General features: G+C 38.2%; 1 protein-coding gene across 2 annotated transcripts in view; it reads right to left on the minus strand.

Annotated features, from left to right (window-relative positions):
* Positions 1 to 17099, minus strand: part of grid2 (glutamate receptor, ionotropic, delta 2) — a 554413-nt gene that overhangs the window by 194743 nt on the left and 342571 nt on the right. For both annotated transcript variants that reach the window (XM_042421919.1, XM_042421920.1), the window contains one exon: positions 15299 to 15504. In XM_042421919.1, the coding sequence (XP_042277853.1) occupies positions 15299 to 15504 (206 nt within the window). The remainder of the gene's footprint in view (positions 1 to 15298; positions 15505 to 17099) is intronic.

Genomic DNA, 17099 nt, shown 5'->3' on the forward strand with positions numbered 1-17099 from the left:
TGACACAACGAGCCTTCTACAAAACCAAAGCCATGGGGTATCGTGCCCCAAAATCCAAGCAAAGATGAGATAATAGATCAACTGACCCTAAAGACAGATTACATCTTCTGCCCTCCCAATTATCAAATAATTTTATTCCTCTATTTCCTGCTGGGCCCTGTGGGAGGGAGCCTATTTGACCCTGAGCCTTGACCCTTTTACAGAGATAAGAGGGTGAGAGGGAGATAACATAGTCTGCAAGTGGGCAAACATGTGTTCAAGTGCTGTTATTTGTATGTTTGTGAGTCTGAGAGCAAGAGAGAGAGAGATGGGGATAGAAAAAAATACAGTGTTATCAACACTGTATCAAACAGTAAATGATGGAAACAATGAAGAGAAAATGAAACCAAAGTGGAGGTGAATGAAGAGAATAGAGGATGAAATAGAAAAAGAGAGGTGAGATAAAAAAGAAACCCCAAGGCAGCAGGAAATGAGCTGCCTGTCCATGAATTACGACCTCCCTTGTGGGCCAATCAGTAACAAATATGGGACCAGCTTTTGGTGTGCAATTGCAGCCCTCCAAGAGGACTAATCAATGCAGTTTTGAAAAATGCTGAAATAGAGTGGTGAAAATTAAGTGTTCAGCAAGTTGGTTCAAAATCCAATCCAAGCTGTCTCAGATATCACATGTGACAGACGGACTAATCAATAAAAAAGAAAATTAATGGGTGACTTTCACTTACAGCAATAAAATAAACAAACAAAAAAAGACCCCACACATACACAAAACTAATGACTGTGTGCCTTCACTTGTGCACACAATAAATACACACACCTATGCAAATAGGCACACTTGCACATACACACACACACACACAGTCCTATTTCCACTCCGACCCATGGAAACCCCTGCTGTGTGTGTGTGTGTGTGTGTGTGTGTTTATGGTCACAGTATAACACAGTTGTCAGTTTTCATCATGAACAACTTCTCAGTTCCAGCTGCAGTCTGCAAGATTTAAAGGATTTATACAGTTGGATACTGAAAAAAATACCATGTACAAAACTGAAATGAAACATGCCCATCCACACTGTCAGTGTAAAGATCGCATTCATGGTTTACAAAGAAACCAAACTGTTGCCTCAGGTGTAGAACTCACACACTTCATCTGCTCAACTATCTTGCCCGATCTCCTCCCTAAGTAAAAAAAACCAAACAGAATGCATTAACAGTGTAGATATAATATTATCCTCTTGAAAGCTACTATGTTGTTTGTGCCCATTCAGCCATGCACAGTAAGAGGGTTTTGGAAAAGGAAGCTTTCTGCTTTACTGTCAGCTGTTAGCAAGGTACTGTACTTACAGCAACTCTGTGGCTTCTATTCAAACACGCCATGCTTTTATCTGCGTCTGTCTTTCCCAGAGTCTCCCATCCATGATCATCTCCCCGTTTGTTTCCCTTCACTGTACTCCCTCTCTTTTTGCCTGCATTTTTCTTCTAGCAACTGCCCTTTTTCATTTCTGATTACAATGTGCTGTTCCTATATCTCTCCGTCTTGCCTATCTTTCAGCTAAGACAATACCAATTTCACATCTAATACATCTTCAGAAGCATAAATCCCATTAAGAGATGAATACAGGAATTACTAGAGGATGTAACAACACAAAACATGTTCCATGATCAAAACAGCGGAAGCAGGGAGGAAAGAAAGGATGGAGAGAGGGCATTTAATTATTCTATTGTCTCTAAACACCACACTCTCACCACAAAGAACGTATAGTTTTGTTATATTTGTGAGTGCACATAAGGATTTCATATAATGTAATAAGACTCATAAAGAACGAACATGCGGGTGTGTGTGAGGGCAAAGGCAGGTAAACTGATAAAGGCAAGACAAAGTGATAGAGATGGAAACATGACGGTGGAGGAGTAGGAAGCTAAAGGATGCTTGTAGGGCGTCGAGTGCATGAGTAGCGTGTAGGTGAGGCGGAGTGTGTGTGTTTGAGTATGTCTCGGGGAAACAGCAGAAGAGAAAGAGACAACAGATAAGCCCATTGGCAAAAAAAAAAGTGTGATGACAAACACACATACACACACTCTCACAAAAACACACACATGCACGTGCGTACACACACACACGCTCGCGATTCTGTATCATCTCTAAAGTACTTACTGGCATCCCCATTAGTGGCTGTACTAGTGGCAGTCAATAGCTCTAACCTTTGATGCTCACACACACACACACACCGTAATGATCTATTATCATTGTGCTTCCAGCTCCATGTGCACAGATAAAACCTTAATGTCATCGCACATCACACACACACACACACGCACACACACACACACACACACACATCCTGTTTGTTGAGATAAGACCATAATGCCACCTCTGTCTGGTGATAAAGTTCAAGGAGAGAACTATAGCCAAGCCCTTGAAGTGCCCTTTTAACTCCACTGGAAAGTGAAAGGCAAATAATGCTATCTCTCTCTCTTTCTCTCTCTCTCTTTCTAGGTGTGTGTGTCTGTTTTTTGTGGATGCATGTATATGCATACAGCACATGTATGATGTAAGCCTAATTAGGCTTGTTTTGTCATATTACTGTGAGCTCAGACTAAATGATATCAGCCTGATAATGGCTTGAGCAATCAGACATGGGGCTTTGAGAATGAAAATCAACATCTGGCATGACACCAGCTCTTTTTTTTTCATTCAGTGTTTCACCTTGGAAGACATTCTTCTGAAGTCACGACAAGAAGACTAGCATATCAGAACTTTTGTGCATTTTCTCACTTATTCTGACAACTTCTACCACATGTTCTCTAATGTTGATCCTTTGAAGCACGGAGCGCTCCCCTGTGCACAGCTGTAAAGCCAAAGTGCACACACTGAAGCCAAAGAGAAATGATGTTGCACTTTATTTCAGTGAACCTGCAGTCATTTGATTATCGCCCTCTGGTAAGGAGCATTAAACCAGATTAATTACACCTGTAGGTGCAATGTCACCCTCTACACATTTAATGTATGCTCTGCACCTACACACTTATCTTATTTCTTCAGAATGGAAAGGAAAAATACAGACAAGCCCAGTGACAATGAAAGCTTTCAGCTGCACTTTTCATTCATAAAACCATCATTATACACTCACTCCATACTCCAACCCATTAACATACACGAGGGGAGCAAAATATTAGGGACACTTTTCAATTTAATGCACTCCAGTACACCACCACCTCCACCCACTACAACCTCAATAATAAACATAAAGTAGAATTATCACCTTTTTGACAATGTCAACAAAACCTGAAATATATAAGCTTCGTAAAAGTAGAATTTATGGAAGAGCTGTTATATTGGATTGCAATAGATTGTGCAGGTGTACCTAATAAAGTGGCCAGTGAGTGTATACATAAACATTCATTGTTGGTGTTGCTGGTAGAACAGTGAAGTCGGTCCCTGGCACTTTCCTGAAATCTTCCAGAGTCAAAGACAGCTTGCTACAGTATGATTAGTCGAAGTCCAAGGACAGTCTGCTATGTCTTTCAGGCTAAGTAATGGCAAGAACGTATGACTATGATCTCTTAATCTGACACAGTAACCATCTTAAGAGACAAAAATATCATGTAGATTACTGTCAGGGAGACTTTTGTCATTTTGTTCATTTGAAAGATTCTGAAAATGTCCTGATATTAAGATAAATAAAACATTTAATCTGCTGTGATGCTATTATTAATGCCAGTTTGGCCTGGATACCTTCTACACAAATGTGTGTGTGTGTGTGCTTTCAAGGATTAATACATGTTAGAGCTATTGATTGATGTGTAAGTGTGTGTGTGAGTTTGATGTCACAGTCTAAATGCCACTTTACAGAAAGTAGAACCTCTTAAATATCAAGACGCAGCGCTTCGCTCTGGAGGACAGATTTGCTTGTGTGTGTTCATCCTGTTTCATCGATTTTTGTTTTTGTTTTTTGCACTGTGTGCTTCCTCTAGGAAATAGTATTCATCTGCTTCCTCCCCATCACCACGTCTCTTTACCTTTTCTATTCATTCTCTTAACATTTTCACCCTTAAAGGTCTACATCATCCACCTATGCCTCTTTATCTATCCCTCCTTTCCGCGTTGCCCCTCTAAATCACTTTTCTGCTGCCCTCTACTAAGGGATGAATACAAATTTCAAGTTCAGAAAGGTCTGAGCCATGCATGTGAGTATTAATTGGGGATAAACTCAAAAACCCAGAGCAATTTGTATTGTAGCTGATAGGAAGTCTATCCGTTTTAGAAATTTTGTAAAATAAGTCACAACATTTATCAATTTAAATGTATTTGAAGACACTCTAATATCTGTTAATCCCTTCTCCTCTTTGTTTCCCAACTCAACCTGCCACTTTGTCCATCATCTCTTTTTATATCAGTACCCTTCTGTCCACCTTCTCCCCGTATGTCACTCCATCATAAACTCCTCCCTTCCATTTTACACCTTCATCACATCCTGTAATTACAAGTGTCAACATTTGCTCCTCATGCTCCATCACCAAAGCAAAGACGTCAAAGGAATGACGCACGATCTGTGTAACGCCAAGATGAACAAAGTTTCAACAAGTCAAGGATTTCAGTCAAACTACCTGCAGATCATCATGTTAATCACTGTCATTTTGTACCCTTCAATTTATTCTGAAAATGCCTGCCCAGCCAACTGCACTCTACAGCTGAGTGGTTAATGAGGGAAAAGTTCAGTAAAAGTTAAATGCAGACTGAGAATGGCAAAAAATGTTGGCCTTCACGTTTCAGTAAGCAAAAGAAAAAGAGGAAGCACAGAGAAAGAGAAAAAAAAATGACAGCATATTGAAGATTGAATTAAACCACACTGAACCACAGCATCATTTCCTTGTTGAATTTTCTCCAACTTCCCTCCATGTTGAAAGACATTGACATTTAATCAAATAGTCCCGAGATACAATGATTCTTTATGTAAGAGTACTCAGCATAATTAACAATTATCAGTCAGCCAATTTAAATCTACACCAAAGTTATTAAATCAAGATATACCAAGTATGAAGTACAATACTACAGAAGACTGAGCCATTAAAATAGTCTGAAATAAGACAAGAGAGAATGGTTCACATTGACAGAATGTTAGGATTAAGAGGATTAGATTTTACTTTTGTCTTTTATATTTCTGATTGCAAACTAACATCTCTTTTTTATTCTTAATATAATATAATATAATATAATATAATATAATATAATATAATATAATATAATATAATATAATATAATATAATATAATATAATATAATATAATATAATATAATATAATACAATATAATAAAATATAATACAATATAATATAAAATGTGTCCTGCAGAAAATTCAGTTTTTTGACTGTAACTGACAGCCCACATTGTCTTTCACAGGCATATATTTCATGGCCCTTGGGACCAAAATGAATAAGAGGCAATTCATTATAAATTGTGGAAAATTCATGCACAGGGTGTTGATGAGAAAATACATATTCATCAATGGCAGTGGAGCAGGGCAGAATCAGAACATCTGATTTAAGGCTCCATTAGCAGCAGAAGCCTGCTAATCCGGACCCCTCAGGGATGATTGCAGAGAATGAATTAAAATGTATTTTAAAAGGTGATCAGATCTGTACAAAAATTGCCCATGACCAAGGAAATTGCTCTGCATAAGACAGATTTCACACATAAGAGAGAATATCTTTGAGTTTTGCTTCTTCACAATACCTGTAGGCATGTTTGATGTTATATTGTGGATAATGCTGTCTTCTGTATAATAAGTGCTCCGAGTGTAGACAAGATGTGTGGTGATGTTAAAGATTCTGTTTTCCTATCTCATCTGTGCTGTCTTCATTGAAATCAAAAGGCTGGGAACAATTGCTTTTTGGCATTTGAGCAGAAATTGGCTGAACTGACAATGGAGCACCAGTCTGAGATGTGTAACCAGAAACATCCTCTACCAAAGTCCATTGTGGCTTCTGTCTCAATGCCTCCCCTCTTGGCCTGGATATTGCACTCGCTAAATCTCTCATTTCACAATCTTTCTGTGTTTCTTCCACGACCAACAACATTATGTTAAATTGATCAATTCATTCAAGGCCAACTATGACATCTGAAATGCTTATTTTGTCTTCTTGTTTGATCAAGCTTTAACAGCAAAATGTAGTACATACCGTACAATGCGCACATCAAAGAGAGGGGGTAAACCAATCACAGAACATCCACACAGCCATCCAGAATGCCAATTTCTGTCATCACTCCTATAGTAACCACTGCACAGATGCTGATTAAGTGGAGCTTTCTTGAACTGTTTGTTTGCATAAAATATGATAGAAATATGAAATGTCATTCTTACCTCATCACATAATATGGGATGAACTACAAAGAGGTACCTGCATGTGTTTGCTGCAGGTGAAAATTATGAAGGAGACCAAGTTACGGTGATGTAAGTACCTTTGCTGCTGCACTTGCAGTTATTTTAATGGGGCTGGAGTTTTTTCTGTGCCCTCAACGAAAACTTTTTTAATTTTGTAAAAATAACAAAGGTTTAAATTTCTGATAGCAATTGCTGTAGTGGATACTGAGCAGTCTTAGAATATGGAAAGTAAACCCCTGGAACATGCTTCATTTTGTGAGAAAGACTGTTGAAAGAAAAGCTAAATGAGAAATTGCACTGAGTTACAGAAGCTAGTGGAACACAGGCTAAGCTGACGTGACCTCATGACTTCAGCTCTCTATAGCCACAAAGTTTGTTTAAAGCTGTGCAAACTACTCACTACATTTTTTCTAAATCTATATAAATATTTATATGTCCCTTCGGAGCAAAGAAATAAAATACTAATAACTAACTCACCATGTGGTCACCAAGAAATGTGGTGACTCTTTGACCTGTTTCATCATATGCAACTTAAATAAAGAAGGCCATGTAATCACACACACACACACAAAAGTAGAAGTAAGACTCTATCCTAATCTGAAGTGGATCAATGAAGCATGTTTACTCATTTAAAAAACATTCTCTGGTTGTATTTGTGAAAAATCTCGTTCGCCAGCCTTTTCCCAAATGAGCAGATATGAGTTGAGATAATTAGTGACTGCCAGAGAAGACATAAAAACCATGCTTCTGGGACTATCCCAGCCGAAGCCGCCGTAAAGTAAATGAACACATTCATCATAGACTCTCGTATGTGATATTTCCGCTTATTGTACTTCTGTGTTTGTAGTACTGTATTTCCTCAGTGCATCGAGATATTCACATTCTGTTTTTCTGCCATGTAGCAGAATCCTCTGCCCACTCTCACACCAAACTTGGGATCAATCAGAGCTTGCATTATGAAATTACATGAGTTCGGATGTATCATCTCCCATTCAGCCTGGCTTTATTTTGCACAACATGGAAAACATTGTTGTGCTTTGTTCTACCTCCAGTAGGGGTATCTCAATATTTTGGGTTCCTTCCCTCTAGGCTAATGAGTAGGAAGCGTTATCAAGGCCATTAAAAATCATAGAGCATCATGCATTGGAAATATAACCTAATCTACAAAAATAGCCGTATATTTAGGGCTCGAGCACGAAAGTGCTCAGGTGTGGCCAGTGGGCTCCATAGCACCCCCAATATGAAGGCCATTTTGGAACAAAGTTTCTTTGATGTGCATGAAATTCAGTGGGTTCATTTCTACCATTATTTTCAACATAAAACATATTTTTTCAAATTTTTTCACTAAACAGGAAGTCAGCCATTTTGGATTTTGTGTGTCAGTTTTAATTTTACAAACAAATGTTTGAAGCCTTTACGATGCGCGAAAACACACAAAACTTTGCAACTATGTTCGAACTACTAAATATTTCAATTAGTATCACAATTGGGCTTGGGCATGGCATTTTGACTCTATGGCGCCCCCTAATTACTTTTAGCATTTTTGAGATGTTATGGGTACTCGAGTGTTGAAACTTGATAGCACCACCTACTGACAGGTAATCAGTCTTATTTCACAAACATCATCCGATTTACATGAAAATTACATGGTGTGGTCTACACATGATATATAGCAACATGACATATAATTAGTGGTGGTTCTTTAGCACCATTAGTGGACACAGGAAGTGATAATTATCTCCTACATGCAATGTCCAATATTCATGAAAATGTATATCCATGTCAGATGCCCTCTGGTAAATGTATTGCTGTATCATGTTGCTCTGCAATTACAACACTTCATCTGCAGCATATCCCAGCATGTGTGAAGGAGCGAGGGCTTGATCATCACTGCTTGCAGCTTTAATTTCAGATTGTATTCCACCAGACTAAGTAGTGAAGGGTGTAGTTTTTGAATAAGTTTAACTCTGGAACTAAATAAAATATATAAACATTATGTTTATTTGCAAAAACAGACCTTTGAATAGACAAACAATCTTGACTCGAATACTATCAGCAGCACCATTTATACTATTTCTGGCTCAGTGAGTGATTGCATTTGCATGATTGTGTTCAGGATGTATGTTAGCATGTGTACAAGGATGTTTTTTGTGGTGCTGGTGATGAGGGAGGAAAGGATAAAGTTTGGTCAAAGATATATTAAAACAATATTCTGTGGGTTCCTGAATGGATTAACAAATATATTTAACAATACATGTATTTGACGCGGGTTAATGTCAGATTGTTGGATCCCACATCATTACAAAAATCCATTTGACATAATTAATATAACCACAAACATACTGTACATTTTGTGACACAAAATTGTGTCTGTGTACAAAAGCATGTGACATTTCTTCTCCGACAAATACATTATTTTTAGCAACTGAGTCTTTTCTTCCCTCTCGGTCTTTGTGTGTGTGGCATGCCATGTCATACGTGTCTGGACTGTTGTCCTTGCAAGTAAACACATTTTCCACTTGCAATGCACCTGCTATTCGGGCATTAATTATTTGTTCTCTTTGGCGCAGCTGTTGTAGACACTCATAGATGAAACCTTGAATGTCAGACCTCTATCAAAGCCAAGACATACTGCTCGCTGGTGTTAAACTTAATGTGTAGCTTTGACTGATATGCTTACTTCAGATTAGAATTTTTCTTCATCTGGTGGTTCTGTTACTTTGCAGGAACTGCTATAGGGTTTAGGCAGACAGGGAAAGTTTGTACCTGGCAATCAGTGCAATATAGCCAGTAGATACTAAACGGGGTGATGCGCTACAGTTTAAACTGACACTAATCAACAAAAAAAAAGCTTAAGAAAAACTAGTGGTACTGGTGTGAGAGACAGAGAAACCGAGAGAGAAAGAAACAACAGAAAAAGTACAAATCCTGAAGCTATGACAACAGCTTTCTTGAAACATAGCTCCCAGCAGAGCCACCCACCCTGACTGTAACAACAAAATTCCACCCACCAAGTAAAGAAACTTCCCTAAGTTCAAAATGCTTTTTCTCCAGGCTATTCCTGATAGAGGAGAGGAGCATAGATCACAACGCCTTTATGTACCGTTTCTGTGAGTTTGGGGAACTGTCAGCAAAAGAAGAATTAAACAGACCTAGGACATGATCAGAAAGACATAAATAAAAGGAAAGCTGTCCCAGGTTGGTTTTACAATTCATGAAGTGACTAAGCCGCAGCAAGAAAACAGCCGATCCAAGATGTATTTAAATGTATATGCTGGTGTTTTCTTATTATGTAGAATGTCTAAACGTACAAATAGACTATATATACTCTTGTCTTTCCTGCATGCCATATACTTGATATCATTTTAGTCTGTGTCAAACATTAATACCATCTTTATAATTTGAACATTCTCTGGCTCTTTTCGTCAGGAAAAAGATATTGGACAGTGATGAGTGCAGGCTTTACTTAGGCAAAAACTTCTGCAGTGGATACAGTCGTATTCATTGAATACATTATTCAACATGTCTTACACAAAATATTTCCCTTCATGTTTCATTTGCGACATCTGTCATCTTTGGAATAATCTCCAGCTCGTTTGATGGTCCTTCAAGTAAGAAATGTCAGTTAAAGAGAAAATAGTCTCAAAATGGCATCGTTTTAAAACTTTAACGCTTTGAGATCAAATGGCAAAATTCATATTTTCCACTTCTTTGCATATGTGTGTGTGTATGTGTTTGTGTACAAGAGAGAGAAAGAGATAAACAGAAGACTAATTCTGGCTGAGTAAACTCTGAGTCATGGCAATTTCGTCTAATTTCCAAATACTAATACTTTTGTGCGTATAACTTTCATTCACTCATTATTTGATACTACTTCTGCCAAGAAAATGTATGAGTAGAAAGAAAAAAGCATTGACTGAAACACAAACGGACAAAGCAGTGTTTGTAGAAATACATCGTCAACGGTGTCTGTTGTCTTACAAATGAAAGCATGTAAAATGGCTGCTCTTCTGCTGGCAGCACGCTGTAATTAATATTCTCTTCGGTTTGTTCTTGGTGTACTATAGGATTCATTGGTAATACTCTCCTCAAATGCTATTAGGCATTGACAATGCCGAAATTTAGAAATGCCATTCATCGTCCTTTCCAGTACCATAAACTGCAGTCACTCTTATTGTCCCAACAATATATCACCCACACAGCAAGATCATAGTCACCATGTGTAGGTTTTATGCATAATTCATGGTTAGAGTATGAATATGTATGACTTTATACCAATGCTATAGGATTACTGTATATTACCTCTTTTTTCTGCTTCGTGGTCCAATAACTAAGCGTCTAAACCACGAGAAAACCTCACAGCAGCAATTGGAATGATTTTCATTTTTTTAAATTCATCATGTTATTGGTCCTTTACAAGCTGAGTAAGTCCAGGGAATCCATTCATAACTCATGACAAGTAATATTTTTAATAAGACAATGGTCCCAGGGCAAGAAACCCACTTTGCTCTCCTGTCTACATGAAGTGGGCGGAATAGGGAGATGTATGTACTCTTGTTGGCACTCACCCACATGTACTAGACTGAAAAAAATAGGCAACAGCGCAAGAAAATGTTAAATAATGCAGGGAATTTAATGAGCATGTTGGTCCTGAGTGTACATCTATGTGCTTGTGTGGTAAAAAACATGGATGTACATGGTGGAAGACATTCTGCTGACAATCCTATATTTCCCGCTGGGCTCACATCAAAACAAGGACATAAAACCCACAAATCACAGAAAAGCAAGGACAGAGACTCACAATAAAGTCACAATAAGGGAGAGATGGGCCAACATGCTCAAGATAACTCTTATCTGCCATCAGGGTATGGCTCAAAACCGTTCTTCCTTACATTAACAGTGTTCCTTGTGAACTCTTTTATAGATGTGGCCATCAACTAACATAAGTCACTGTGTTAGTCAATCTGTCTGTCTAAGAGAATCTGTCTCTAATAGACCCAGTGTGTAAGATTTAGCTGTGAGGTTGCAGATTGAAACCAACTGAATATCCCTCCCTTCCCCCTCCCCTTCCAAGCATGCAGGAGAACCTACAGTTGCTGCGAAACTCACAAAAAAACGTGAAATGCCCTCTCTAGAGCCAGTGTTTGGTTTGTCCATTCTGAGCTACTGTAGAAACACGGTGGTGCAACATGGCGGGCTACGAGGACCCGCTCCCTATGTAGATACAATGGGCTCATTCTAAGGTAATGAAAACAAAACAATTCTTATTTTCATGGGATTATACAATAATGAAAACATATTTATGGATATTATATTCCATTTCTGCCAATATGTCTGCCAATAGATCCCCCTAAATCTTACAAACCGGTTCTTTAAATTCAGGTAGCACACTCCCCCTCCCCTCCCAAAAATGTTACACATGAACTTGAATCTTTTATCTTCATAAAATTGATTAGAAATCACACACTAGCTCTGTCTTCAAACATAGTTATTAGCACACAATCAACAAGTGCAGGCTGTTATTAACCCAGGACTTGTCACAGCGGCTAAAGAAAGAATAAGCAGAGATTTACCCCTCCCTGTTGGCAATTTATAACAAATTACACTACGTGCTTGTTCACCAAATCTACCCTCATCCAAATCCCTCCTTTATATGTTGATTACTTTGTTCCTTATTTTGTTCATTTCTTCCAGTTCTTACACTCTGTTTTTAATCATTCTCCATTCTTGAATTGCTTCCTTTTATCATCCAAACAAAATGATAAAATTTATCTGTCACTGCCCTCATGAACATGAGGCGTTTTTGATCTGATGCCCTTGTTGGTGGGACGACATAATCTGTGACTATCCAAAACTGCCTGTCATCACTTTAGCAAACATTTGGTTAGGTTTATGCAATAGCACTACTTGGTTTAGGTTTAGGTCTCCCTTTTTCTCTCCCTCCTCCCTCCAGTATGTTTGGAACAGATTTCTGTTCACATCTAATATCAGGGCCTAATGCATCTGGATGGGAGGTACTCTCTTTGACAAATGACCTCACAAATAACTGATAGAGAAAAAAAAAGGGTCCCAGCCATCTCTCTCTCTGTATGTGTGTGTCTCTGCATGTCTCTTTGCCTGTCTGTGTCTGTCTTTCAGTCCTCGTATCTGTCTCTCCCTCACCATCTTTCCAAGGATAGACAGAGAGAGAGAGAGAGAGAGAGAGAGAGAGAGAGAGATGCGATCATCAATCTTATCCACCAATCTTTACCATCTCCCGACACTTCATCTCAGAAACCCCTCTCCACTCGATGTCTGACTAAATTAGATTAAATGACTGCTTTGTCAACCTTCCCAAAGGAGAGAGAGAAAAACTCTTGAAAACTAATTTGAGTTCCAGTCACACACTGAAATGGAGGCAGACACTTCCACATTATATAATAGCTAAAGCAATTTGCCACACCTATTGTAGATCAGATCTCACAGAACAAATGAATGAGTGATAATGAGGATGCATTCAATCACCAGTTTCTGATTGTTTTGAGTCTTTTTTTCAGTATTTTTTTTTTTCATTTCATCAGAGACCTTATTATTTTTAGACCTTATTATTTTTATTTTATTGTCTGTTTTAAACCAGTGCCTGCTGTTTTGGGGTGGTCAGTGAGGTAAATCCTGTGTAAACGGACACAGATAATGACCATGATCTATTCTAGTTTTGCCATGTTGGTGAAATTGGATTAAAAAAAAACCTTAATTATTGTTTTCAAAGCTATTATTTATGTGTGTCTGATACAGAACTGGCTTCATGTGAAAATAATGCCGGTTTAACTTATAACACAAATAATACAAATACATAAGATAAAGTGGTGTCAATTCTACTGTAGCATCCCCTATAAGGAAAACAATGCACCTGCAGTGAATTATAGATGAAGTGGGCTCCACACAAACAGGAGCTTATTTCTGTAGTGTATTATAGTTGGTTATAGTTAGGTCAGTTATTATAGCATTTTATTGACTTCACTAATAAGATATGAGGATGCTACAATATTGCTAGAGAGGAGTCCAATAGTGCAAGGACACAAGCATTCTGACGATCACACAACACTTTCACAACACTTATTTGAAAGAGAACATAAAGCTTCTATGCACTCTATACATTGCCTCTATACACTGTCTGTTGGCACCTATGTCCTCCTGAACCTGAACTTAGCTTTATGGTACTTACTCGCATTATTCTCTCCTGGCTAGATCCTTGCTTGTGTTGCATTAACTCTCATGTGTATGTTACTTTGGATAAAAGCCAAATGAAATTGTAACATTGTAAAAGCCAATATTTAAATAATTTCTGAATCCGTAGTTCGTAAATGTTGATTGGACTGTGTAGAATGATTTTCTGGCTCAGCTTTGACCTTCCATACTTACTTAGGGTGAGTTTGTTTTGGAGTCCTTCTGCTCTCTAGCGGTCAAAAATCACTCAGCTTTAAATATTTCCATAGCACGTTCAAAGTGCGCAAGACCTTGAGACACATTGTCATAGTCCTGTGGCCAGCACACCGTACTGACTTCAGTGTGTTTCTGTGCTACACTTCCAAGGCTAGGACTACATGTACACACTCACACATAGCCACAGAAGTGCAATTAAACACAAATACTGACACTAACACACTCACAGACTCACAATAACACCCCATATTTCACCCCCTCCCTGTCACGCCTCCAACCAAATTAGATTGTGATTGCTCTTTCCGAGGTCACTTTTAATTAAACTGAGATGAGAACATGACACATGGGATTAAGCCCCATCCTACCACTTCAAATTATGAATTCATAACTAATGCTAGAGCCTATTGCTTTCAACCATGACCTCCATATCATTTATGTATAAGAGCAAAAGGAACTCCCCTAATTGTCTTCTGCAGAGATAAAGAGCAGGACTGTAGGGGGTGACAAAGTGTGTGTGAGTGTGTGTTTGAGTACGTGTGTAAGTGTGGGAAGGGGGCAGTTGAAACATATTGGTAAAGAAATATGTAAAGTTTAAGATATGTGTGTGTATATATATATATATATATATATATATATATATATTTATGTGTGTGTGTGCTGTGTGCTATTTAAATCATTGTCTGTGACTGTGCACCCTAAACAAATACTTAACTTGACTTAACTTGACTTGACAGAGAGACACAGGGAGACCAATTTCCCTATCTTCAATGTAAATTTTTATGAGTGCCATGCCATGTTCAAGGCATCATGAATAATACTAAATTGGACTTGAAAGGAACTGCTGCTGTAATTTTGCTGATTTGGTTAATTGGGAGAAACATAAAGAGGATTACTTAAGTCAGCGAAAACATCCATGAGTCTGATGGCATGATTCATACATGTGTGGCCATTTGAGAAGAAATGCCTTTTAAAACACACGTAATAGCCTAAAATACACAACTGTCAAGTAAAACCAAGACTTTTGTGTTCTATACACTGTATCTGTAGAAAACTGAGTTCTGACGAGTGTGTATATAATGAAATACTATATTAAAAAGGCAGATCCTGGCTTTGTGTTTTGTTGGATTTCATACATACAGTTCAAATCACATAGTGATGCATCCACAGAGTCTATCTGATGATTTTGTTTTCTTTTAACCATAGTTGTGCACGTTAGTGTCTCTTTCTTTCCTCTGGAAGATAAGTTGCTGTGCTGATGTATTAAGTTAGATGATCAAGAAATCAATTCTTGCACTAACTAACACAATTCTTTTGTATTTCTGCCTGAATGCATTTAGTTGCACAAGACATGCTAGCCTCCCAACAAAAAGAAAAAAGTTACTGCATCTTAAAGGGATTTTAAAGTTTAAGATTTCTGACTTAATAAAAACCTTGCTCTCCTGTGGTGTTTTTTACTTTTATTAACTGCAAAATGTGGGACTGAAAAGCACACTCCTTACCTCAGTAATAAAAGCCTTGGCAGTCGCAGGGCTCATGAACAGCACCGCTCTGCGTAGTGTATCCCTGTAGCGATGCAGTTCCTCCACTCGCATAGTTCTGAACAGACTGGTGATCATCATGTTGATATTAGATTCCACCTTCTGAAGGGACACGTCCATCCCCTGCTGAGAGGTCCGATCCAGGAAATCCTCAATACCACGGATATCTGGAGAAAGAGAAATGGAGGAACAGAGGTCACTACATATTTCCCTTTAAATGGGACATACTATATGTATTGTTCTGCAAGTATGGTGCAGAAAAATACCAGACACTATGGTTGGCCAATGAAAAACAGGCATATAGTACTGCACATACACTTGCACATATACACATATTTAGAACAAATCTTAAGACCATCACTCATCATTGTACACTGTATTCTATTGCTGACTTGTTATCTCTCTCTGCATGAATAGACTCAGTAAATATTTTATTTCATGAGCCCTCACTGGCAGTGATTCCTTGCTATCAGTGCTTTTGTATTACTCAGATTTGATCCTTCTTTGTATTAATATGAGCTAAGGCTCTTTTTTGTAAGTACAATCCATCTGTCAGAACCGAATACCCTTCTTTCTAGAAACTCGAATGAACGAGGCAAAAACACAGACAGGAAGACAAAAGCGTGTGGTGGTGACTCACTAAAAGTGGGAGGCATATGTTTTTGCCAGAAAAGTCTGTTGATGCAGATACTTTGGTCTATTGATACTGATAGACAAAACTATCAACACAACAGACATACACCAGCATTAAAGTTACAGTAAGCTACAGATAATTAAATCAGTTCTAGAAAAGTGTGTTTGTGGGTGGGTATGAAAGCAAATGTGTGCATGCCAGAGTGTACAGACACCATGTGTGCCTGTTTAGGAATGTATGAGTCTGACTGTGTCTACACAATTTATATGTGTATCGAGTATACAGTAGGTGTGTGTGTGTGTGTGTGTGACTGCATAATGTGGTTGTAGCAGTAAAAACACAAGGAGTTCACTCTTAAGTCCTATGTACTGGCACAGAGTTGACCCCTTTTTCTTATTAATTTGGCTGGATATCAATGATTCATCTCTAACCCCACACATGGAAACTTGACCCTGAGTTCTTCTGTAGCTTGTATCCTCTGTGGGGTTCCTCAAGGATCTGTCCTAGGCCTGTTCTTTTCTCCCAATACATGCCTCATCTTGGTCAAATCCTTGTCAATCTTGTATTTTAAAATACAAGGTTGCTATCACCATTATGCTGATGACATTCAATCTTATCAACTGCTAGACCAAAATAAAATGGGTAAACTACAAAAACTGTATGGCCACTAGCTTTCTCCAGCTGAATTCTGACATGGCCCCCCATAACTAATAATTTGGACCACACTTTTTCAGTCTTACATGGGTGCTTTAATACTATTTATGTGATTCAAAACAGACTTTAGTTGGCTTTTGTTAACTTTCACTTTTTCACTTTGAACAATCAAATAGGGAAGAGGTTCTTCTGTTGTGTTAAATATCTGTGCTGTTAGAATGGGTGCATTAGCAATGAAAAGTGTCCCACTTTTTCTGAATCCACTATATATTCCTGCCGGGACACTGAGAGAACAAGTAACTCATGACATTGTTAAGTTTTCGATTAAAGCACCAAACCACTGTAATTATCTACAGTATATTAAGAGTTATTTTTGCATGATCACAAAAGCAGGATGCTGGTGTCAGTAGTTTCACTGCCTGGACTTTTCTATTCTTAATGAGGTACATAGCAGGTCAAGGTAATCCTAATTAA

This window comes from Thunnus maccoyii, chromosome 9 (genome assembly GCF_910596095.1).
Source record: "Thunnus maccoyii chromosome 9, fThuMac1.1, whole genome shotgun sequence".
NCBI lineage: Eukaryota > Metazoa > Chordata > Actinopteri > Scombriformes > Scombridae > Thunnus > Thunnus maccoyii.